At 44.4% G+C, this 26,243-nt stretch overlaps 1 protein-coding gene across 1 annotated transcript in view; it reads right to left on the bottom strand.

The window, feature by feature from the left end:
* Positions 1-1,161: 1,161 nt before the first annotated feature.
* Positions 1,162-26,243, bottom strand: part of PTGFRN (prostaglandin F2 receptor inhibitor) — a 40,854-nt gene continuing 15,772 nt past the window's right edge. The window contains exons 6-9 of the mRNA XM_017731421.1: positions 23,051-23,470; positions 13,235-13,342; positions 5,932-6,237; positions 1,162-4,704 (exon numbers count right to left, since the gene is read on the bottom strand). Of these exons, the coding sequence (XP_017586910.1) occupies positions 4,538-4,704; positions 5,932-6,237; positions 13,235-13,342; positions 23,051-23,470 (1,001 nt within the window). The 3' untranslated portion in view covers positions 1,162-4,537. The remainder of the gene's footprint in view (positions 4,705-5,931; positions 6,238-13,234; positions 13,343-23,050; positions 23,471-26,243) is intronic.

Here is a 26,243-nt window from a genome sequence, read left to right as displayed (position 1 = left end):
CAAAACCACTGCTGCCTCAAACAACTTCCTGCTGGAAAGCAAGTGTGCTGGTTTTGGCTGGAATGAAGTTCATTTTCTTCACAGTAGCTGGCATGGGGCTGTGTCTTGGATTCATGCTGGAAGCAGTGCTGATAGTGCAGGGAGGTTTTCCCCACTGCTGGGCAGAGCTCACACAGAGCCAAGGCCTTTTCTGCCTCTCACCCCACCCCAGCAGCGAGTGGGCTGGGGGCACAGGGAGGTGGGAGGGGACACAGCCAGGACAGGTGACCCCAACTGACCCCAGGGATACCCCAGACCAGAGAGTGCCATGCTGGGCATATGAAACTGGTGGAAGGAGGAGGAAGGGGGAACATTCAGAGCCATGGTTTTTGTCTTCCCAAGTCGGCGCTATGCGTGACAGAGCCCTGCTCCCCTGGGGATGGCTGAACACCTGCCTGCCCATGGCAAGGGGGGAATGAATTCCTTGGTTTGCTTTGCTTGAGTGCATGCCTTGTGCTTTCCCTATTAAACTGTCTTTATCTCAACTCATGGACTTTTTTCACTTTTACCCTTCCAGTTCTCTCCTCCATCCCGCCGGTGGGGGAGTGAGCGAGGGGCTGTGTGGGGTTTGGCAGCCAGCTGGGATTAAACCATGACAGCAAGTCACCTCCTTGCTGTATGATTTTGGTGTCTTTACATGGTTGCTGGGGGTAAAAAACCATCCTAAATTCAGCCACTGGCAAAGAAAGCAGGAAGTTTTCTTCCAACACTATTGATTTTCCTCCTGGTACCTTGGAAACGAGAAGCCTCATGAAGGGGTCAAGGAAGACTCAACATCTAATGCCAGGTTTTACAGCAGATATTAAATGTACACTCCCAACTGTGACTCCTGGCCTTAGCTAATCAAAATAAAACTCTCCCAACAAAAAAGGTGACTTACAGTGGGGTAGAAACACAACAGACTCAGAAAATAATTATGCTTCCCAATTCATCACAGAAATGTAGGCAAATATTTAAAACTTACTGTAAAATAGGGCTCATGCTTATTTTACAGGGTGAACAGTGCTGGAAACAGGACTGTAAGGTTTACATTTTATACCTTCAGCAATAGTGTCTGCATACATGCAGGGTACAAGGAAGGAAATGCCCATAGCTCAGACATCGAGACCCACAGCACAGACATAATCAAAAAGGCTCGCTCTTTATTTTAAACATAAAAAGAAACATTTTACACAGCATTGTTAGAACTATTCAGTACCTGCATTCCAGAATTGTGCCCAAAACTTTATTTTATAACTTTGAAATTAAAACAAAAGAAAGAAAATACCTTGCCCTTCTGCTGTATGATGTTCAAGGTTGCCCTGGATTGAAATTCCAAGTGCCTGGAGGAATTTACCAGCTTAACCAGGAGACGTGGCAATGCAAACAGAGGAAGATCAATGTGAGCCCTTAGGATACTTTGACAATACCACAGGTTGCAGCAGGGAGGATATGGATGCTTGTACTGCACCACAGGCAGCTTACTCTTCTGATACTCTGCAGGTTTAATACACAACCAGATGCACACACACCTCCACTCACACAAACCCTGGTCACACAGGAAATAATAATAATAATAACAATAAAAAACATGAAAAGTGACCTAGATTTTTTTTTTTTTTCCCTTAGAGAGAAGATTCACACTCTATTTTTAAAAAAGGGGATAATACAAAATTGGCACAAGTAGAAGGAAACCTGGGGGCTAGATCTAGCCCCTCAGCTTCTAGCCTTCCAACTACAGCAAGTACAGGGTGGAATGGGATGCTGCATTGCCTTCCAAGGGGCTGTCAGCAGTACAAGCTAGTGGCAAACTTCCTTCACTTGGAGTGACAAAGATGGTTTGTTATGGGCTGTGAAGGAAGATCAGCATTAGATAAGGACATGGGGATCTTTCACTAGAGAAGAAGGGAGCCCTGACCAAAATAACCCTGAGTTTTTTTCCAGCAGGGAGGAAGTGTGCTATATTGTGTGTTTGGGAAGAGCTGGCGGTTCCCTGCTCATCCATTCCCTAATTATTGCATTACGGTCATGATCCTCTCTCCCTAAAACTTTACCAAGGGCGTAGACAAGAAGTCAGTCTGCCAGGACAAAAAGTGAATGATGCTGGGCTTAGAGCTTCACCACCACTTCCACCCCTCCCAATATGCCCCAATGCCACATGCCTTCTGAGAAGAAAGGCAGATGTTAATGCAGGAAAGAAGCTGCTACAACAGCCAGCACCCAAACATCAGGATAGTGTTTCATAACATCCCAGGAAAAAGCAAGATTTCACTACAGCAGGGACAGGAGAAGAAGAAAAATTCTTGCTGTCAAAGTAATATCTGAGTGAGTCCTTTCCTGAACTCCCTTCCTTTGGAAAGCATTGCTACAGATTTCTGGGCATTCACAGTGGAAGGTACAGACTGCTTTTGCCCCATTCTTCAGGAAAGGCAGCTAAGTCTGCCTACAACAGAGGCCTTTTCAGAGCTCTTCCAGAAAGAAAAACATCAGGCCAGAAAGAAAAGTTCCTATGAACCTTCAGGCCAAAGTCTTTCAGAGGTTCGTAGGTCTGGGGGTCCCAGTTTTGGAATACTACATGAAATGTCCTAAAGAGTCAAATAACAACTTGCAAGCCCCAACTTTGCAAATTAAGCCCATTTTTGAGATGTTTCATATTCATCTTTCAAAAATCACTGGACACCTCTATGCACACAGATGTGACTGGGTGCATGTTCACACACAGGACACAGAGCAGCCTTCTGGAAAACCCCCTCACATCAGCCTCAGAACAAAGGTCACAAGGCAAGACAAAAAAAGAAAACCCACACAAAGAAAACTTACCACAAAAAACCTTCATAGCCGAGATACCAGACCTGCAGCTCCCCTGGAATACGCAGTGGGATGAGCTATTAGAGAAGCAGATTGTCTAGGACATAACTAATATCTAATCAGGTAACAGCACACCACAGCCATTACCTTCCATGGATGTTCTTCTTTACCATCTTCCATCTTAAAAACCATGGAAAGGATTGAGCCCTGAACTCAACTCTGCATCTCTCACCCTTCTTGATGCAAGCCAAACCATGGCTACCACATCTGACTGTGGTGAAGTCCTACTTCCTCCTTTGTTTGTACACAGTATCTTTATTCTGACCTTTATTGCTTAAAACACCAGCTGTGCTGGGAAGACAGAACTGCCTGGCAAAGATGCTGCTCCCTCTCAGGAGCCAGGTCAGTGCATGTGGAAGACCAAAGCAGGACTTCTGTACTATAGCACCAAGGAATAGGTCTCAAGCCCATGGGGAGAGGCCTGCTGCAGGTCCACGCTCAAGACCAGGGCTGTTGGAACCTGAAGGATTCTGGATGCCCCCTTGGGCTTGCTCTTATTCCTGCCCTGAGCTGCACTGCAGCTACTGCAGATCTCAGATTCTGCTCACAGGTTCGAGGGTTACCAGTGAGTGACTGGCAGAAGCAGCACTGAAGTCTGGTCTGTGCATTTGGTAATACATAGTTTACAAGTCTCTAAACACAATCAGCTGGCCAACTGCAGATGAAGATCCATCTCTAACTGTATTCATAAGTCACACCATCACCAGGGGAGCAAGGTCTCCAACCTCCCTGCTGAGGCCAGCAGAAGGCTGAGCCTTGTCCCTAGATACCACGTGCCCCCCTGCCACAAGCAGAACAGGATCTCAGGCACAATGTGAGCAGCTGTAGTGGGGAGAAGAGAAGGTGGAAGGGTGGGCAAGAAGGTGGCCATAGGCAGACATCCATCAAATGCTTGTCTGAGGATTGACTCTTAAGGGTTGCCAAGTTAGTCCCTACTCACCACAGCTAAGAGCTTTGAGCACTGAAAAGAAAAGGTTTATAAAAGTGCTTCAAAGACCTCCACCAGGCAAGTTATGTGTCAAGATTAACTCAATCTCCTGGAAAGCCAGGGAAGAGAAGGCATGCTGACAACCATAAAACAATTCTTTGCTGGAACAGCCTCATGATGGTTCCAGCACAGGAACCATCCCCAGCTTTCAACCCAACACAGAGAAGTCTCTGAGATACCAAGGTGGAGAGAGAAAGGGAACAGGATGGTGGTGTGGAGATAGAGGGGAAAAGTAGATTGGTTAATACAGTGGAAGTCTAACACTTTTACCAGCCTCTTTCCCATCCATCATCCTGCCCACCTTGCTTTCGTACAGGGACATCTTTCCAAAACCACAAGGGGGGAAATAAAACCAATGAACAAACAAACAAAACATTAATGAATTTTGTCACAGGGCCCTGCTGAAAGAAGGCTCAACAGTTTGCACATTAGAAGGACACAATCCCTATGCAGAAAGTGCTGCTGGAAAAGGAGAACTCCCAAGTTGCTAAATATGGCCTGATTGTTCTCAGGACATGACGTGTAACGAGGAGAAGCTTGAGGTCCAGGCTGATATCAGAGAGCAAACGCACTGTCTTGTCTGGGACTGTGAGCAAGTGTCTCAACACAATCCAAGAGCCCTGTGAGTCTCTCCCAAAATGCAAGTGTGTCCAGCTCCCACCCTCAGTCCATCTCCATCGACATTAGCCGGCGACGCTCTCGTCTCGTTTCCTGCACTTCCTTCTTGCAGCACCAACGGGAGCTGCAGTACCCAATAAGGCAGGAGAGGAGTCCAATGACAGTGGCCAGACCGATGCCAATCAACAGGGGATACTTGAAAGCATTCAGAACTGAAAAAGGAAGGCAGAGTCGTTAAGATATCACTGAGAAATTCAGACATCCCCTTTATTTCTTCTTGCCTGAAAAAGGAGAAAATCCCCCATTATTCAGCCAGTGGCAGATTAATTACTTCAGAAAGAAAATCAGTGTAATTTCTTTCTTGATTTCCATCTTCCCAGGTTTGAAAAATTGCTCTTTTACTGGTCTCCCTTTCCTCTTCTTCCTCCACCCTTTCAAAGCCTTGGAATGGTTGGAAGCAACAGAAGAGCCTTGGAGTGAGATAGCAAAGTAAAGTTCATTCCAAGAGTCACTCTATCACACATTTCTCCATACAAAAGCACTGGATTGTTTCTCCATCCGAGGCTGAGTGTAGCTGCATTCTTTTTCACATGTTTCCAAAAAGCAAGGAGTAGACTCCTTTTTGCTTTGAATTATTCGAATTACTATATATTTACCCTGTCTAATCAACCTTCAAAGCTGGTGCCTAAACAAAAAAATGGATTTTGAAGTACCTACTGCTCAGTTAAAAGGCAGTAAGAACTGTAAGGAGTTTGGAAAGTACAGTTTTAATAGTTATCAGCACAGTGGGGAGAACAAAAGCTTATTGTTCATTTCAAGTTCAGGGAACTTCCAAAAATGACCTCTCTTGAAAATATCAAGAAAGCAACTAGTTCAAAACCCCTCCTGTGTTCATCTTCCTCCTTAGCTATGTGCTGAATGCAGTATCTAGCGTGCAACTTCCTCCTCACGAAGTCTAGCAACACTTGCAACTCTGGGTGGAAAGCAGACAAGGGATGAAGGGCAGGGAGCAACATGTCTTGTCATTAGGGAGGGAGGAAGGAGTCAGAGCTCTGATTTTCTCTTCCCAGCTTTGACACTAACCACAATGTGACTAATTCACATGCCCCATCTGCAAACCAAGCCTTCCTCCAGCAGGCAGCAGAAGGGTTAACACTGAGAGAATACCGTGCCCTTGATTGAAAGGTGCCTGAGCTGTGCAAAACATCACCAAGAGGTGATCAGGAAAAAAAACCACTCCAGTCTTATATCTATGGCAGAAAAGATTCTTCCACTCTGAAGAATCTCGAAGAAGAAATTGCAAACTGTAAAAAAAGATGACAAAATCTAATGAGATTACCAGAGGCACCTTTAAAAGTAGTTACGGGGAATGTTTGCCACAAAAAGACATAATAAGGTGTTAAAAACTAAATTGAGTAACACATGTTTCAGTCTCTTACCATCCATTTTCACAGACAGAAAGATGGGTTTGGCTTTGATGTCAGGCTCCCGCTGCCACACGCCCGTGGCGGATCGCACCCATGGGGTCACTACGCAGTAGTGATTCCCAAAGTCATGGTCCTCGCAGCCGTGCACGCGGAGCCGGAATTCCAGAGGGCTGATCCTCTCCAGGCTGAGATCACTGCTCCCATTCCTCCTGCTTTGGGTCACAATCCCTCTCCGGTCCAGCGAGGCCAGCAAGACGGGCTCTCTGTCCAGCGCAAAGGAGCGCACAGCAAACCAGGAGACATCAAAGGACATATCATCTGCGTTTGTGGACAAAGAAGAATTCAGACATGTTGGTGAGTTCTGAAAAGGATTCACAGTGCCATTTCTCAGCAGAAAGGTTAATCTGTAAGCAGCACAGGCAGCGCTGGTCTGACAGCAGAGGAAAACATAAAAAAAGAAAACAGAAAGAAAAAGAGAGAGTTCCCTGAACATGTCCATTCTAGGAAGATTCAAGCAGTGAACTGCAATGAAACGCACTGACAGGGAGAATAGAGTTGTACAGAAAGGGTGACTTACTACAGGGATGACAAAGAAGAGATTTCTTGCCTTTCTGCCTGCCATTCTAAAATTTGTATTTAACTCTAAGTTTTTACCAAGCAGGCTTAGTATCATAAGAAGTTCTACAGTTATGCTGCACCTACAGTGAAAGGGAGTGGGAGTGCTAGGTATTTGCTAGGAGAGAGTGATTTGCAGTTCCGGTCTTCATGCAGGACCTACACAGCCACAAAATCAGGAGGCTCTATCCTGAAGGCCCCTTCCTTACATTTAGAGTTTGCCTAAATGAACACAGATTCTGTATAGTGCACAAAGAATTACCTGCAACAGTACAAAACATTCAGGAGCGAAGCCTGACCATGCTGCTTTTATACATTTTTCCCCAGAGCTGTGGGTTACTGTGACACATCAGACATGATGCCTTGTACAAGTTTCACCACCCATGGACACAGTCTATAATATGGATCTGCAGGAACTTACACTTCTAACTCAGCTGACAGGTAGTCAGAGTCCACCAGCACATCTAGCTTGCTGTGTGCTCATGCAAGGTCTTATTGATCTCATTAGCAGATCTCAGTCTTAACCCTATTAGGCAGATGTAGCTGAGTATCTACTTTTAAAATAACCGCTGCTCTTTGCTATCATGAGCCCAGCAACACCTGTCAGAGTCAGAAACCTGGCCTGACCTACAGCACAGACAGGAAAGCCTGCTCACTTGTTTCCTCACAGCTCTTCCTTCCTGGCACATGAGCAAGCTGATGGGCCCAAACTGGGAACAGAGGTTACTATTTCTGTCCTGAGTTTGCAGTACTGGTACAGTGTGTGCACACCTAGGGCAGTCCCAGTGATTCTTGGCAATATATCAGACCTCCATTTTCTAGTATTGAGAGCTCTGAAAAATACAGTGCTAGCAATCTGAAATTTAAAACTGATCTTTTGTCTAATTGAGTTTGCTTTTCTCTAAACTTTCACATTTGACCTTCAGGCTAATGGAATAACTGAAGCCCTAAACCTGCTGTTGTACTGAAATTGTTTACAGATCTAAGTGAAGATCATTTTTAAGCCTCTATCAGGCAAGCTAGCACCTTGGCAAAGAAGGGAACCTCCATATTTTAAAGTAAATTAAAAGGACATCCTCAGCTCTTTTACTTGAACTATATTATCAGCTGGCCATGTGGGACATTCCTCCTTACTGCAGAAAAAAAAAGAAAACAAACCAGTGTTTGGGGTATAATTAACTCCTTCCTAAGGTGCACTGCATTTACACACATCTACAGAAACAAAACAAAAATAGGAGAAAGCACATGTTACTATCAGAGACCGTGTCTGACCAAACTGTTTTGGGACACCAGCCAGTTTCCTGCCCTGCCTGCCACAGCCTGGCCTTCTGGGCAATGCACAGGACCTTGGGAGAGCACCTGGCCTGCTTTGCAGCCCTACAGCAGGAGCAGGTGTCCCAATCCTACATGGGGCTCGGCATAGGTCACATGGAGCAGCAGCCCTCAGAGCAATCCCTCTTGCCTCTCATCCTACAAACGCTACTCTGAGTTACTTGGCAAAGCGCTCGGACCACTTCCCTTGAAACCAAAGTTAATAAAAATTACCATAAACACATGTTCAGTCAACGAGACCAAACTTTGACCTCTGCTTTGTGCACTCATCCAAGTGCCTATGGGAAACAGGGCCTCTGCTGGAGAGAGCTCTGTTTATAGAAACCACTCTTCATCCCTGCTGTCTGTTTATGCCAAATACGGTAATAGTGCTGGTCCACAGGCAGTCACATTGGGAACGACCAATTCCTTCCAAAGATCCAAGACTGCTGCTTGCCCTTGTGTTTCCAGGTGCTGTAGGAGCATATAGACACCTTCCAGGCTAAGTCAAATTTTATTTAACACACCACTGACCTTGCTGAAAAGGGTTTAAGCAATAAATTTAGATATTAAAAGATGATAATAATCTAGCCTTCAGATCCTCAGGCAGCTTTGAAGAATTCCTTCTTTTGCATCTCAGATAATTTGAGGTTCCCTTCCCTTCACATATGAAGATGAGTACAGGCACTTGCTGTCATTTTGAAATAGTTGAATCTGTCTTCTGTAATTACAACATCGGACAACAGTATTATGGCAACATATTTTATTAGTCAGTATACAGTTTGCAATTAGTGACTCACTACAGACAGTCAGAGGGAGGATTTGGCTCCAAGTACTCTGTCACTATCCTCCTTGAAATAGCTTAATACAGCAAAGTCATCTGATTCATTTCTATATATCTCTGGCTTTCATGCAATAAAAACACAGGCAAATTTAGCAAAGCCAAGACATAAATCAGGTGCTCCCTAAATATCAGAGATGAACATGCCTAGCAGCTCCCAAGTGCTAATACATATGTAGATAGTCTGACATAATCCCGTGTGTAGATTGACTGACATAAAACAGGTACACGCTAGACATCTGCACCATTCCACACACCTTCTGTCAATGCTGACAAGTCACTCTCAATTTTTGACCCAAATCTACAGAAACTCCACTTCAAGAACCACACTCACACTTAACAAAGGTTTCTTTTCCTGGTTCTTTCTGTGCCACACAGTCAGTAGTGTGGAACACCTGGCCAAGGTGCCCCACAGTGAAGTGTAACATCCCAGTGCCAAGCCCACAAGGGCATTGAGGGCCTCAGTACCACCAGGACAGGAAGCCCTAAAGGAACAGAGAGCACTGGGAGCTGGACACTTCAGAGCTCTGTGAGCAGAGTAACAGTGGTGCTGTGCTTCCTCCCCTCCTCAGCCAGCGAGGATCATCAACATGTAAAGCACATCTTTACGCACATTGCGATTTGACACACAGGGCTAAGCTGTCTGGGTCTGAGCTACTTCCCTGACCAATCACTCCTCAAAAAACGGAATCCTATTTCTAGACCAGCTTCTTAGGAACCATACACTTCCACTGCTTAGAATGGAGCTCTCTCAGCATCCTGTTACAGCGTTGAATCACAATTTTGAGACCCTTTTTGTTTACTACATTTAAATGAGGTTGAATAGGGCTTCCTAGAGAGCTGAGCAAACCACTTCAAGCCATATAAGGGGTAAACAAGCTGGTTTTGTTAAATTCTCCAGAGTGCCCACTGGGTCTGTCTGGAGCAGATAAAAAAAACCCCACATCTCCTTTCAGACACAGTAAGTAATACTTTTAAATCCCTAAGCACACAGCCCAAGAATGGGTGATCTGGGAAGTCTAGAGAGATCATTTGTGAAAATGTGTATTCAACAGAAGTATCAGAAGCAGCTTTTATATCTTCAGGGCACAGAAGAACTACTATTCCCCCCTGACACACACACACTCCCCTCAAAACACCAACCACAGCTGCCAAGCCAAAGGAGCACTTCTTTAGAGGGAGCAGTTGCTGCCATGTACTGGGCTTAGTAACACACACTAGATTTCAGCAGGGTCTCAAGGAAGCAGAGGAAATTAAAGCATGTAGCAGTCACATCAAAACCTTTCCTACCCTTTTGAAAATTTCCCACAGGGTGGGTACACACAAACACACACTGAAAGCATTGTGAGTTGCCTCTACCAGAAAAGGGTTCAAACCATAAGTGATGCCTCTAGGGAAAAAAAAAAAAACAAAACAACAAAAATGGATCAATCTAACTGTAACAAATGGCACTGACAGAGATAACTGGTCATTTAGCTTTTCTTCAGCTCCTTGGAAGTACTTTATTTTTCTGATTCTGCATACAGAGAGGGAGACAAGGTGGCCCCTGACATCAGCTTATTACAGGAGGCATACATACTAATCCACATGCATGCTTGCAGAGTTGAGTGCCAACGTGCACAAGAGCAGAGCTGGCTGGCATACGCAATGTGTTCAAAGGATGTGCGTTTTACAGGACATCTCGTGAAACAGCCTGGTCCTCCTTTGCTCACAAGAGATCCCACACCACAGCCCTGCAGCACATCTGACACAAGAAGTACAGATGGCCTTGAAAGCCACCACGCCCCTTAGAAGGGAGTCAAATGCATTTGCTCTTTTCTCCTTTCTCATCACATTCCCAAATGGAACGACCACGTCTGCACTGCAGTCATTTGTTTTCTTCCAGAAGATGCTGGCAACTCTTGCCCTGTTTCTCTGATTGCCAGGTGTGGGCTTTCCCTAACAGCGTGCCTCATGTCCCCAGTGGGATGAGACAGCCCCATTATTTTCACAGTCTGTCTAACATTTGGGACTAATTTAAAAAGCAAGTCCTCCATTCCAGTTGTGAATTAAATTGTGATACTGACACAGCATAAAGACAGATCAGAGATGGGATACAGAAGAAAAAGGTTACTGGTGAGGAACTACATCTGTTTGCTACCATACAAGCCCTTAAGCCTGTCCCCTAACCTGCCCCATTAGCCCTCTCCAGCTCCCAAGGCCAAGGAGGCAGATGGATGACGGAAGTCTGCACACCCTGCATAAATTCCAGCTGCTCCCTGCAGCTCTTCTGCCAGTCTCATCCAGAGGACCAGCAAGGCCTGGAGATGGACCAGATTCTCAGGCCCATGGGGTTTCATCACACAGCATGACTGGGCTGGTTAGGCCCCAAATCCTGCTCATCCAGCAACCAAGAGGCTCAGAGTGTGGACTGAAAAGTCCCCTCAAAGCCTGCCACAATGCCACACTTTACTCCGTTCTAGGTGCATTTATTGTCTGTGCCTCATCTGCCCCATTACAGACTGAAAAAGGAAAAAACAAAAACCTTAACAAACCACCAACACGAAATAAACAAGATAAAAAAACACCACAGAGGTCTGCCATGTCCAACATGACATTACCCAGCTATGGAACAGATTACAGTGCTGACATTTAAGACTGCTCTGGTTGCCCGTGACCGCTAGAAACAGCATCATCTCCAGCTCCAGGGGTAATCTATCAATTCAAGGGACACCCACAAACCCTTGTGAGGTTGCCAAGTTAAAACGTAACTGTGCTGATGAGCAGCTCCTCAAAGACAACACCTTTTTACTTCAACCTTTTTGATTATCCTTATACTGTCCATGTTCCTCCCAGGCTCAAGGTACCAAATACACACAAAACCATCCCAACCCCAACTGCAGTGAAGCACTGACAGGAGAGCCCCACTGCTACTGAGTGGCCGCTTTTCACAGAATGGGTAAGGCTGGAAGGGACCACTGGAGGTCATCTGGTCCAACCTCCCTGGTCAAGGGTTATCCTAGAGCACATGGCACAGGACTGTGTCCAGAGGGCTTTTGAACCTCTCCAGAGAAGGAGCCTCCACAACATCTCTGGGCAACCTGTTCCAGTGTGTGGTCACCCTCACAGTAAAGAAGTTCCTCCTTATATTCAGGTGGAACTTGTTGTGTTCCAGTTTTCAAGTTTTAAGTGATTCAGGGATGCTGAGGCCTCTTTCACAAGGCAACACCAAGCTTATTTAGGCTGTTGAACACCAGCAGAAGCAGCAGCTGCTGCCTGTCAGCAATTATTGCTTTGCAAAGGAAGGCAGCTGCTCTGGGTACCACCTTGCAACAATACCTCTAAGAGCTTGAGCGCACCTCAGCTTGGAAGAGGCTTCCTGCTGAGCAAAAGCCACGGGACAGGCTGAGGTGGATGCACAGGCACACATCACTGCTTGCTATGCCCAGTATCCCAGGCTATGACTCTTTTGACAGCAATAAAGTTTACTCAGCTGTTCCTCCCTACCAAGCATTTCAATAATACAATCTACAGACTTCTATCATTTTTTCACAGGCAGCACACGACTGTAATCTAGCAAATTGCTTCCCTGCCACGCTCAGATTTAATGCAGAACAGACATCTTGTAATTTCAAAGTGATGGGCCTTTACTAAGCCTGGTACTTCATTTCATCAGCTACTACATCGTAAGTAATATTTTCTGCACAGCACCTCTTTTGTAGTGGTTTATGAGTAGGCTTTTAAGTTTAGCATGAATCATGACAAGTTTATATTTAGATATATTCACATACATTTATATTTACATATATATTTGTAGATTTATTTTAAAGAGATATTTATATTAATATACATAATGACTAAACTCTCTCCAAACCCAAATTTTGGGCATAAGAAAGAGAGTTACTCTCACAGCATTTTGATGAAAAGCAGCTCAGACAATGCTTGGCAAGCAGCTAGGTTTTGAGCAATTCTCTGAACTTTTAGCTCTCCATAAAAATTTGCTTTTAAAGTGTCTGCTATCCTTTTCACAGGAACTAGGTACTGTATTTCTTTCTTCCACATGAAAAAGGATGCTCAGCTCTGAAGGCAATGAACATTCATTTTGGCATTTAGGCTGCAGCAGTCAATTATTATGATTTTTAGATTTACCTTAAGCCTTAAATTCACTCTCAAGTGTGAAGCTGACTGGCCAGGTGTCTAAGATTTCTTTACAGATAACCATTTTCTCCTAAATGGTTTAGCCAATGGACCTCCTTCCCAATTAAAGGGAACAGGAAGAGTTTTCATGGCCCAGCTAGTGGTTGTGGGTTTAGATTGTCTGCAGCGGGGTCACTTGGTGGGGACAGCAGAGGGGAATTTAACAGTAAGAAACTCTTTACCCTCTCCCCTCAGAAGGTGAAATGCAAGAAACTTGCTTTAAATTGAGCTGTGTAAAGCAAGCACATGCTCCTGTTTTTGTCTAGTTCTACAGAACTGTAGGTTCTCAGCTCTCCAGCCTCACTCAAAGGACATAGGGATGTAACTTCTGAAGTCAAATGAGTTAGGAGTGAAATAATTTTGCTGAAATACCTGGCTCAAGGGGCATTCCTTCCGTTGTGACGATACACAGCAAATCTGCCACCTCACCCTGGTAAACCGTGGGGCTGTCAGAATGCACCGAGACGTTGAACACGGGACCTGGAGAAGAGTAACCACAATTATTCAGGACAGGCTTTACTTCATTACCCAACACCTTTCTTGCACGTTTTCGAAGTATTTTTTCCTCGTTTGTGGAGACAGAGCTCTGAAGCAGGGATAAGCAACCATTTAAGTGTTTTGTGAAATAGTTTCTCATTCTTAGCTATTTAATCCTGTACTAAGACAAAGTACCCAGACCATCAGACCTGTCACCCAACACAGAGGCTGCTGCCCAAGTCTGCCTTCTACTCTCCAGCACAAAAGGAGCTGGTCTTCCACTGGTGACTCCTTTAAGAGCATGAGAGTTCAGGTCTTCAGGCTAATCCAGAATGGGTCTTTTTGTTGAGGCTGTCAATAGGAATTCAAGTTAAAACAGTATCTTAACAATACCAATGGCTCTACAGTGGAACTAGAACAGACAATACAAGTGGTGCATCTGATAATACTTTTCTGCGTGTTTTCCTTCAGGCTCTGCCACAGACAGCTTCTTCTGTGGATGTCTCAAAGCCCAAGGGTACAGCAACTCCTTCAGCTGCAAAGTGGTGATGATATCAATGAAAACCATTAGGCTGTTTTGAAATACTCAGATACCATGACAACACTGTGATATTTTGACTTCTGACACACTTAAGTTAAAAACCCAAAACTTCCCCCAATTTTGAAAACAGCTGCATCTCTAGTGCAAAAGTAACAAAATCACAACTCTTCAGATACGCCAGCATTGTTAATTCTATTTCACAGGGCAGAAACTGAAGAATGTACCAAAATACCTCCATGATTTCTCTACTAAACAGGGTGAAGGAGACGAATAGAAGGAAAGCTGATCCCAGCAGTGACCTCCAGGATGACTTCGGGGGGAAGAGGCAGGGAACCCAAGAAGAAACTTGGGACTCAGATTAAGAAGTAACCCTTTTTACACTCCCTAGACTGCCATTATTACCTGGCTCACCTATTTCTGGCACAGCAGCAGAAATGACAAGCAGAGAAGGGTGACTTGGGAGGACAGAAAAGCTGTTTATTTGCTCTCCTCCACTGTTACCTGCTACTCTTTTAGTACAAGAACCATACATTTCAAATGCACTGAAGATCAGTGGCAAACAATGCTTTTAATGAAGAACACTTCTGGAAATCATCCAAAAAAACCCACTTGTGCCTTGCCCTCTCAACAGGTTTCTGTGGAAAGCTACACTGATAGCTCACCACATGGCACATACATACCACATCATTCCCAAACTGAGGTTCTGGAAAGAAATGTGGGTGTATCATGAAGCTAGAGTTAATTTTTGCTGCAACTTTTGTAGACTACAAGGGCCTGGCCTGTTTTGGTCAACAGATAATACACAGCATGCGAAGAAATTCATTCCAACTACAATGCAATAATTACTTCTCCAGCTTTCAACATTCCCCTCCTGCAATTTCCACTGGGCACAATGTGCTGCTCTTTGTTATACCATAAGTTTTCTTACAGCCCTCTCCTCTGCCCCAGAAGCAGTTGTACTTTTGTACACAAGGGCAGTAAGCAGACATATAATCCGAGAGTTTGACATCCATTTTGACACTAGAAGATCTCTCTTAAAATTAACACTGCAAATTACCCCACCAAGCAAGGATAAAAAAAGGGTGGTAGAGATGCAATAGAGGTTACACATGGATTACCAACCAAGACTCCTACATGTCTATGCTAGAACACATTTAAGGAAGTAAGAGATCCAGAATACTGAGATCAGCTGCTCAGGTAATGACTTCACAAGCGGGCTGCAGCCCTAACTTAAGCTAAGCATGATGGTATCCTTTTCTGAGGAAATGAACAGAGATTAATCTGATTGCTTTCTCAGCATCTATCTAAACTGGTTTTGTGTGAATTCAATTTGTTTCCTGACATTCACACACACACACAAGCCAAACTATATTCCCCTTGCAGCCTATTTGATTATTTGTGTTCAGATAAAACAAGACATTTTCCATCCTTTTGTTTGGAGTTGTGCAGACAGAAGTTCAAGGTCCTAGGGGATTAAAGGCAGCATGGACCAGGACACTCCAGCCAACTATAAGCAGAAAAGTCTCAAGCTGTGCATGAAGTGTCAAAGAAAAGAAGTGAAGAGACTGTCAAAATCTGCTAGGAACATCCCTGCATTCCCAGCACACTCCCTCTGCTGCACTGATCAAAAGCAGAACAGTACCGTAATAATCCTGACACTGTCCATAGCTCAGAGTCTATCCTCTGCCTATCCTGCAGCAAGTGAGGTGACATCATGTCAGGAATATGGGACATGCTCTACTCCAGCAAACAGGCTGGATGCTGGGAGGGGTTGAGCAAGAGAGATGAACTGCATGACTCCGACTTTGTTGGGCTAAGGATGGGCTGCCCTACCCGGTTAAACAAGGAAAGACAGAGGATACATGGGATTTTTCAGGCCTTATTTCTAGGATGAAAGTCCAGGTACCTCCTGCATTGAACAGACATTGCCCTCAAAGCCTGGCACACCAACAAACTGCTAATGTGGAGCAGGGTCAGAGCACTCCTGGCCAGTGGATGTCACAAGGGTAAAAGCTGAGGTTGGCTGGTCACTCAGCCAGGATTCTGTGGATCATGGAAATGCGGCGCTCCCAACACACGTCTCATTTCGGGTCACCAAGCACATCTCCAGCCTGCCTCCCCCATGAAGAGCCAAAGCTTCCTGGGCAGGAAGGCTCCAAGGCATCGGCTGCACTGGCATTTCAGGATTGTGCTTCCCCTTGGTAAGGCACAAACAGTTCTTTCCTTCTAGTTATTTCCCTAGCAGGTAACATCTCCTGCAAATTACCATCTCTGCCTCCAGGCAGAAATCACTGTCCTGTGCTAGAACTGGACATCAACAAAGAGTCAAGGGATGTGTCAGAGGTGGTGATCTTCCCTCTCCAGCTGAAGAGGGAAAACAACATTTCACTATTTTTTTAAACCCAAGCAAGATTAATTAGAGTGAAAGTTTCTCAGTTCAGTCTGGAAAACTGCGTGGCTTCAACTTCCTAGGGTTATATGTCTTCTTTGGATGTATCTCACACCTTCTGCCCACATGACCCATGCCCTGGGTCTCAGGCTGCCCTCAGGCATGAAAGGACAGAATAAAGCACCTTCAGAGATTTATTCCCACTCCCTTACAAAACCTGAAAAGGTAGGAGGCTGCCTGAGTGCCCCATTCTCCCACCAGTGCTCAAGAGGCCCTGAATCTGGACCACGCCAAGCAAGACTCAGTACACAAACCCCAACTATTTTAAGTGTTTGCCCTCCAAGACAAAACTAAAAAAAACAAACAAACAACAACAACAAAAAAAAAACACACCACAAAAAAAGGCCAAACACCTCAATGCCTTGGTTACAGATAGAAGCATGTGGTGAAACAGGCAACTCCCAGCAGACACTGATGACACTGGCTAAGGGTCTCAGCATCATCATGCTCAAGCACGTACAGTGTCACAGGAAGGGTTGGGGAGGTGACAGGAACTCTCTCCTTCAGTGAGATATGAGTTCATGCTACATTAACACCGAGAAAAACAGAACTCTGCAGATAACAGATGCTGTGGCTTTGGCCACCTTGCCACCTGCATTTAACAGTCTGAAATACTGTTATTGGCACCTACTGGTCACCTGGGAGAATAAACAAACCAGAGCTTAGTTTCAATTGCAGGGCTGACAGATCAAGCATGACCTGTAAAACTCATCAAGAACAAAGCAAAGTTAAATGCTGAAAAGCTGATCATGAGCTTGAAAGCTGAGAAATGACTGGATTTTAATAACTTCAGATCTGAAGGTAAGTGTCATTCCCTCTGATAATATGGAAGCTAAAGAGCACAGATTTACAAAACAAACCAGCATTCCCAATTCTAAGAGCTAAGCATCATAAATTGCCACATTTTGCTGAGACCTTTGATTTAAAATGAACCAAAATATCTGTTCCTCACTATAAGTAAGGCCTTATGTAAGCTTAGATACAACCCCTAAAAGAAGTTTTCTTTAGTAAAAAAATAACAATTTTATATTAAAAAGCAGCTGCAGTCAGGATAGTATTTCTTGACTCCCAAACGCTTGAAAAACACTACACAACTTTAAACAGAAAGTGAAGAAATTGAGGTTAGAAGTTTACTAGTACAAACCCAGAAGTGCTTAAAGACAAACCAGGTTTCAGAATCAGGAATTGTTCAGTGTACTTTTCTCTAAATGTTCCCTTTTATGTTAGATCTCAATGCTCAAACTGTTGATTCACCAGGAAGGTAACTCCAGGAGCCAGATCCTACAGTAATACAGTTTTCAGCTAAAAAGTGCTATGCTAATTCTTCTACCTATAAAAATGAAAGGAAAAAGTGTTTGTAAGCTGAACCAAATTTTGTTATTATGTGCTCAATCAATCAAATTCACACGGAAGGGGCTGCAGGGTGGAAAGGAGGAGTTCAAGTTGCTCAAGTTAATTTACTCAACTTAAGGATTTACAAATTGGAGAAAAATTCTGAGCCATCTCTACCTGATGCCACCCCATTCTTCCTGCTTTCATTCCCTGCTCAGTAATCCAAACACTTTAAATCTGCAAGAAAAATGGGAAAAGGAAGGAGAATAACCAAGGGCCAGTTAAAATCCAGTTCTGTAACAAAGCGGTCCTAATTATCTAGAGTCCTACGTGATGTTTTGTCTTCTCTGATTATCATTTTACCCTGTACTTCTCTGCAGAAATAAGGTATAGTCTCCCCACAGACACAAGCTACTTTTGTTTCCCAGACAAGCAGAGAAGAGAAAGGTCAAGTAATCTGATGACAACAGAGACCCAGGGCAGACTGTTCCCTGCAAGAAGCCTGTGCCCAGTCCATTACTGACCAGGGGGGCTGGAATTCCTGCGTGCAGCTTCCCTGAATGCAATCAGACAGCACCACAGACCACAACGGGGAAAACAACTGATGCAACCCACGAGTTCTGCATCGTCCAAAATATTACTCACCGCTGCCCTGGCACCAAATCATTCACTCTTCAACTGAGAATTCCATGACCTGCCTTTCTCCAGATAAAAAGTTTCTTCACCTTGACTTTTCCAGACCCCTGCCCTTTCCCTGCTTCTTTGTGAAGCTGTTCCCTAACAAGCTTTACCCCAAGCCTCATAATAGCTGTTACTGGAAGAAGCCCTCAGTAGTTAAGTCTGTGGTTTCTACTTCCAGCTACAAATTAATGCACAAAGGCACACAATGACAAAGCACGTTCCTGCCCATTAACAGTGGCTGGAAAATACCAGCCTTTCTTGCCAAAGACTTTCTGCTGCATCCCTTTTCATTCATTTCCGTGATTAAGCTTTCTTTCCTTTAAGAATCTTTCTATTCGCCCTTCTTGAAATTGAGTATCTCTCGGGGTCATTGCAGGGCATCATTTCATTTTAATTGCAAGTTCAACATCAATACTCAGCTCATATTTCAGCAGCTCTTGGTTTATCTCAGCCTCTTCCAAAGTGAACGATAATACATTGCTGTGCAATGAGCTCACATGGAGATGTAATCCAGAGTTGAAGATTTCATTGAGATATTTCCCTTACAAGTTCTCTTTTATTTTTTTCTCTCCAGAACTTTCTACCCTCTGCTGAATGGCACAGAGCAGAGACAGCTCAGAGCACAGCCAAGCTTCAAATGGGTCTCTGTCATAACACACTTCTCAACATGAGATTAAAAGCTTCCTTCTCCCTGCTTCCTTCAAGGGAAAGGAAAATAAGTCACTTCTGTGGAAATCCCTGTGAGTGTGTAGCAGGCAAAGACATTCTAAACACTAACCTGGGTTGCCCAGTTCATGGTAAAAGGGATTGAAAATTAAAGGACAAATGCCAAAGCAGAGTTTACGAAGCTATCTTCCTACACTGACTTGAGAAGAACAGCAAGGGACAGAAGACAGGTGTGTTCTAGGCTGAAAGAAAGGCTGTGTACACATGCATCAACCAACAGCTCGGGAGGAGAGAGGATGCATTGGAGTAGAAACAGTGTGATGAAATTAAGAGAACATTTCAAGACAGGCACTGGCAGCTGCTCTTGTTCCTCACATCACTGGGCAACCTTTATAAAAGACATGGCAGAACCTCTCTGTCCTACAATGGGAAAACAAACAAACAAACAAAGCACTGAGGAATATTAAATTCTGCATAGGGGACAGCTTCCCCTGCCCCCCAGATAAGCTTATTTTGCTTAGAGCAGCTGGACATACAAAAGGCATTCTTTTTACGAAACTGGTCTAGCGATCCATGTTATTCATGAGGTCATACCAGAGGATTCACAAGATCCTCTCTGGTCTTAAAATATATCCAGCAGAGAACAATCTCCCATTGATTGAATATTTGAAAACTAATGACCTAGTAGGCTCCTCCTCACCATACTCCCCCACCCTCACTTCCAGTTCATACGGTCCGGTGAACAAAATCCACGTTTCCTTTTTTTTAGTTCAGGGTGTTTCAAACAAATGCCTGTACATTAACATTTCAGATCATTAACCAAATGGAATAAATACGTCCCTCTGCAACAGCAAGTGGAGAAAGAAGAGAGGAGATCTCTGCTTGCAGCCAGCAAGTTCTGCCTTGAATGGAAAGAATCTGAGCAAGACATTTTCCACAGATGTTCACGGAAAAACATTTCAGAGCACTGCCACATTTCAAGCCTATTGTGGCAGGAAACACTGCAGTTTCATGTGTGCAGTCCCCAGCTCATATATGAAAAGCTCACAGGCCCCTGCCATTCAGAGAGATCACATTGCACAATGTGTATGCACGCTAAAAACCCCTCTTTGAAACATCACTCAGCTCGGAGAGATCTGGGAGAGAGTCAAACTGGAGAGAAGGATTTCCAATCCCAGCAAGCCTCACCATCCCCCATCAAAGGGGAATCAATAAAAACAACTGAGAAAGAAATTCCTCCTAGGACTAAAAGCTTCACGTTAAACCCTTTAAGGGCTTCCTTTTGCTGAAAATGCTGCTTCCGTATTGATCCCTGCCCCACTCCACCAGCCACGATGCACGCGGAAAATGCTGTCCGAGCCCAAGACTTCAAAGTACGGAGGAGACTGCAATACATCCTATTTTTCAAAATTACACTGCTGTATTATACTCCCTCCAGCAGTTATAGATAAGTTGTCTTTCTGTTACACTTTGAGAAATCAGTGCAGTTGACTCCTTAACAGTTTTCCTATCAGGGACAAACACTCATAAGATACCCCAACCTCCCTATAATTCAGGATTTAGCACACTGGTGCTCGCCAGCTTTTTTTTTTTTCCAGTTGCCTGGAAAGCTGCATGCCCCCCTTTTTTTTCCTGCACCTTTCCTGTTAGTATCTTCCCTCCAATTTTGGGGAAATTCTCCCTAGAAATAACTAGCTCCCTCAGCAGTTCTGCTTTTCACCACAGCCATTAGGGAAATTTTGGCACCAACTTATTTTTTCTGAATAAAAAGTTTGACAGCTGCTTGTGCCACAGGATGCAAGAGAAGGGTGTGATATCTGAGCCATGCTTTCATAGCTGCTCCACAACTTTGCCATTTACCTCTGGCTCCCTGACTCGGTTTGCATCAAAGACAGGCTTCAGCAAACAAAACCAAAGTAACACACCCACAAAACATCTTCTGTCTTGTGTACTTAATTCCAGATGATTTCCCAAATAATAATTCCTCAGTGAGCCCATTCTAACTGTGGTCATCACATGTTCTCATCATGCCCAGAGGTGAATATCCAGCAGGGATATCTGAGTAACAACTGAAGGACATGAAGTTCATCCATCAATTAAAGAAAATTGCAGGTATTTCAAGACAGATTTTGCTACATGCCAAGATTATTTTGGGAAATAGCGCTCCAGCAAATTGTGCCTGGGATCTCATTTCTTTCTTCATTCTTTTATAGAGAATGAAAGGCTGACAGGGCTTCAGGACCATCCCTCCCCCTGCTCCAGCCCTGCTACTGGAATTCACACATTCCCAGGGCACTTCTACATGCTGCCTCCCTTTCTTCACTCCACGCTCCAGAAACTCTATCTGGGTGAAGGGGCTGGGAGGAGAGGCTGACAGCAAAAAGAAGTCAAGACTACAACACGTACACTTCCCTCCCTCGCATTGCTTGCAGATCTCCCTCTGAACCCTGGGTATCAATAGCATCCCGCCAAACTTTTTGGATGGGAGTTCAAAGTGACACAAGACAAGCCATGTTGGGAGAGGCACCAACCACCACTTTTGTGCGGGAAAGCATCCACATCAGAGCCTGGAGGGGAAGGGTGGGGTTTAAGGCAGATTTCATTCTTGCTGGTTTCTTTTATCATCCCCTTTGCAAATGCTACTCTCCCACTGTGTCTGACCCAGATATGAAGAGCAATAAGGCTAAAACTGTAGCCCACTAAACCATCTTGAGAAATTACCTAAAACAGAAAGAAGCAGAAGTCAATGTCCTCTGTCTGGCCAGTTTAGATCAAAGCTACATCTTCATTAGGGTTTGTACCACGATGCTACATCTCAAAGCTTCCTACAATGTGATGTCCTCATTGCCAGGCTGTCTTCCTATGCTCAGCCCTTGTCCTTTTCCCAGCATGCCTCGTATAAGCAAGTTCAGTTTTTAGGAACCACATCATCTAGAACAATTACCTTAGTTGTGGATGCAACCAGAAGTCAGGCTGCTCTTGCCTAGACACAGACACATCTTCTAAATATGCTACAGCCCACTATTACAAGCAGAATATGAGCATGAAGAACAAGAGATGTGAGGCAAGACCTCCTTCCAAGCTGTGCTTGTGAACAGGAACAGGCAAGCGCAAGAGGTTTGTGATAAAGCAGCTAACTAGAGAGCTGCAACACAGGATGCACCTTCAGGCTACATTTGGGCTATAAACCTGCTCAAAATCCCACCAGCTTGGTTTATCAAATCATGAGATGAGCCCTTCACTAATACGTGCACCAGTGTTACAAAAGCAGCTCCCTTGCACTTCCCAACAATATAACATGACAGGAAATCAGGGTTAACATGCTTCTCTGATGATCCAAATCAATGCTGTCCGTCTCTCCCTCCCCCCAACATTGTATCAGGACAGGCACGTTTCTGTAGAAAAATCTCAACAGGCAGGCTTGTTACAGCTGAAGGTAAGGGTTTCAGCAAGCAATTGAGGAACAGGATGTCCTTCTGGGTACCGAAATTCATCCCAATTTGTGGAGCTTTGTAGTTCAGCCGCGAGGGACCCCTAAGGTCTCGCAGTGGCAGGATACGCTTACTGAGATGGCTGAAATGTTACCCTGACCTGACCATTTTCTGCAATTACATCAACAGCGAGGTGTGCTCAGGGAATTTAATGCTATGCTAATAGAGCCTGTTTCGGAACAGAAATCCAGTTTATATTAATGTTCTTCCAGAGCAGCCACTACTAACAATCTAGTGATACAGCTGGCAAATGCAGCAGCAGTTGCTCCATACTGAGAACCAGCTATGAGCCTGCAGGACCATAAAAGCTGCATTAGTAGAGAAAAACCCAGGGGTTATGATTACAGCCAATTCATTAAACATCTTTCTGTAAACAATCAATAGCACAAAGGACACAAGTACCACCAAAGGAGACAAGCATAGCTCTCAGCCATCATACCATTTGTTCCAAAGAGTAGGTATTTCTGAGACATGGGGAAATCAATGGGAAAGCATCACAGAGTTCTCTCCCTTTCTGGCTCAGACACACAGCTTCCAGGTTCTGTACCAACCTGATGTCTGGAAGTCTATCTGGATAGGGTTGGATAAGCCATTCACTGCTTCACGCCACATGCCACCACCACCCGGAGACCAGGCGGTCACCACGCAGCGATAGAGCCCAGCATCAGAGATCTGGGTCTGATACATCCTGTAGCGGAACTCGTTCTCCTGCACCTTCTCCAGGACCACCCCATCCACACGGGTCTGGTCCGTCCAGTCCTCCAGCCGCACTACCGAGTCCTGGTTCAAGGAGATAATGCGCGTGGTTCCGTTGGGATTCGACTGATCCGTGAAGGGCTTCTCAGCTGTGATGAGGACGGAATAGCGCGGCGTCTTGATGTTTTTGGAGGACACCTTGCATGTCATCTCAAAGGTGTGGCCTGCTACAAAGAATGGCTTCAATTTCACCGCCTCCACTGTAAGCGTGTAATCTGAAGAGGGAAGGAAATAAGCAGCAAGAGAGGGTTAACAAATAGATACAGGTGTTTCTGCAGCACCTTTCAACCTAGAAGATTACAGACAGGCAGAGTTCCTTTTTTGGAGGAACAAATCCCAGCACATTTATCTAAACATGTGGACAGCCTAGAATGCTACTCAACAGTGCACACACACACAGGTACACAACAGTTTGGGTCAAGATGCACAAATTCAAACGAACACCAAATACTGAACAGATAATAGAATACACAGGTTGTAACAAGACAGGATCCCCAGGATTGTTTTATTCAAGAGTAGAGATACCAGACAAGATTCAGAGTCCCAGTTGTATACTGGATCTGGAAGAGCACCCTCAGTGACGGGGTAGTAAGGGCACTGCTGAAATACTCATGACTAACGACAAAAGCTGCTACTCGCTGAATTGGCAGCACTTAGGGTAGCACCTTTTATTTCCCTCAAAAAGCCACCCTAACAGCAATCCAGACACAGTCAGCTGAAAACACATGACAAAAGTTGGTGGTAACAGAATTCTCCACTCCAGGCATCCCCATATACACACATACCTGTGCGGAAAGATATAGGCACACCTCTGCCTCCATGTCAGCCTTTCCTCCCCTTGCTTCTCGTACGTTTACTTGCATACAAGCCTGCCAGAAGCCCTCACATTTCCCAACAGCCCATTTGACATCAAGAGCTCCAGCAACATTTACTGCTTAGTTTCCTTCCATTTGTTCTCCATTCTCTACTGGCTCCTCGATCCCAAGAACCCCTTCATTACAAGGTTTGGGAAAATTATACATCTCAGAGCACAGCTCCAAGAGGCACAAAATACCAGCTCACAGTGAGAAACTGAGAAAATAAGGAGTGACTGAAATCAGAATCAGATAAAAGAAAAGGGAGTTGCTAGTTTCCTGGCATTGTGATGAAAAGACACCCTGTAGATCAAAGTTCTTCCTAAGGAAGGGAGGGCTGGGGCAGAATACATGAAAGTAACAGTATTGCAAAAATACAGCCAATCCAACTGTCTGGACTTACTTTGCTGCACCATAGTCTCCCTTCCCTCATTTATTTAAAAAAAAAAAAGAGAGTGTAGACCTGTTAAAAAACTTCACAGAACCCCTTTATGCAAGACGAAGCTTCTCAGGAAAAGGGAAATAAGCAACGGTGAGATTGAAACACATTTCCCAAAACTGAACTTAAATGCAGTAATATTTATGTCCTCCCCACAAGAGCAACAAGATACTTGTCAAGATTACATTTTGCAGTGTTTTGCCTTCAAGCAGCAGTTTTCACAATGAGTAAACACAGCCCACAAGATGAGAAACCCGGTATGACAACTTTAAATCAGTACTGTATAAAGCAGATCACAGTACAAAGCTATATAAAGAAACAGCAGGAGCAGTGAAGGCTGAGATGCTTCTAGTGGTCTAGCTGAGCACAGAATTATTTGATACTCCACACCAAACCCCCCTCACACTTCCACCCACTAAGCAAGTGGCAATACTAGAGTTGCACATTTAGGCACTCAGGGTACAATCGCAATTGAAGTCGTATAGAGTCATTCTCCTCTCCGTTGTGAAAACACCCATCAGATACCAGATTCCAAATCCATTTTTTCCTCATTCTATGTCTATGAGACTCTGATATTTCCCTCTTCGTAAGGCTGCAGTATTTAGGAGCCCAGCACAGATCAGCTTTTCACATATTTTAGGAATATAGTAGGCAATTATATTTTGTCCCAAAAGCAGAAGCACAAACAGCTAGTTATACTCTTCTGGCACATATTGTTGCTTTCTAGGCCATATGAGGAGGCTCTGGGCAAAAATCCCTTCTTATTTAAATGTTCTTTACGTTGTTGATCTCCAGTCAGAGCACTGGGTCTTAGACACCAGAAAAAGGGCATTTAACATCTGGTCTCCGGAAGATGTGCTTAAAACTAAATACCCTCACATGTTCAGAGCAGTTCAGCTACAGCTGACATAAGTCTCCCTACTACCTGGGCTTCAAACACCTTAATTTCCACTACTCCCTGAGCCACAGGTCAGGCAGCAGCACAAAGGGCAGTACCTTGCCCCCAGCAAGTTGTTCCTAGATATCCTTTCTTGGTTTTTTATTTGAGGGCAATAGCAAATGCTTTTACCAAGTATTTCTGCTAAAGAAAAAGGAGAAATGAGTGGTGGTAGCATGCGACAACAGCAGAAATACCATTGGTAGAGTTTGTGGAAGAGAACAACTGAGGCCTAGAGATGCAGCTGGAGAACAGTGGTAGAGTTCAAAAGGGTTAGAAATTAGGATGCTGAACAGAGAACAAGGAGATATGTTCTTATGAAAGTCCTTTCAAAGCATTATTCTACCTTTAAAAACCCCAAAGATCCTTAGCTTGGATGAACACACAAGGCAGAGGCACTCCCCCTTCTGTTAGACCATAAGAAATCCAGAACAGAGTAAGAGAAGGGGACACACAACCCACCACATGCAGGTGCTGAATGTTTCTTGTTGCAACAAAGTCAAAAAAAGATCAAAGGAATGTTTCTGTATGTGCCATAGCATTAGAGACCTGCATATGTAGCAAAGTAAAACAACAGCAACAAAAGGCCCCATATCCTATCAACTAGAAAAACCTGGGTCACCATTCTTAACATTCTGGTTCTGTGCCAATATTGTTCTCCTTCAGTAGCAGCAGATGAAATGTAATTAGCACTCCTTCACCCCCACCTAGAAAAGCACATAGCTGTCTGTGTGTGGAAGAGTGCACGTTATGAGAAA

The sequence above is a fragment of the Corvus brachyrhynchos genome, unplaced genomic scaffold (assembly GCF_000691975.1).
Source record: "Corvus brachyrhynchos isolate BGI_N302 unplaced genomic scaffold, ASM69197v1 scaffold152, whole genome shotgun sequence".
Taxonomy (NCBI): Eukaryota; Metazoa; Chordata; class Aves; order Passeriformes; family Corvidae; genus Corvus; species Corvus brachyrhynchos.
The sequence above is the reverse complement of the archived record's forward strand: the minus strand, read 5'-3'. Positions and strand labels throughout refer to the sequence as shown.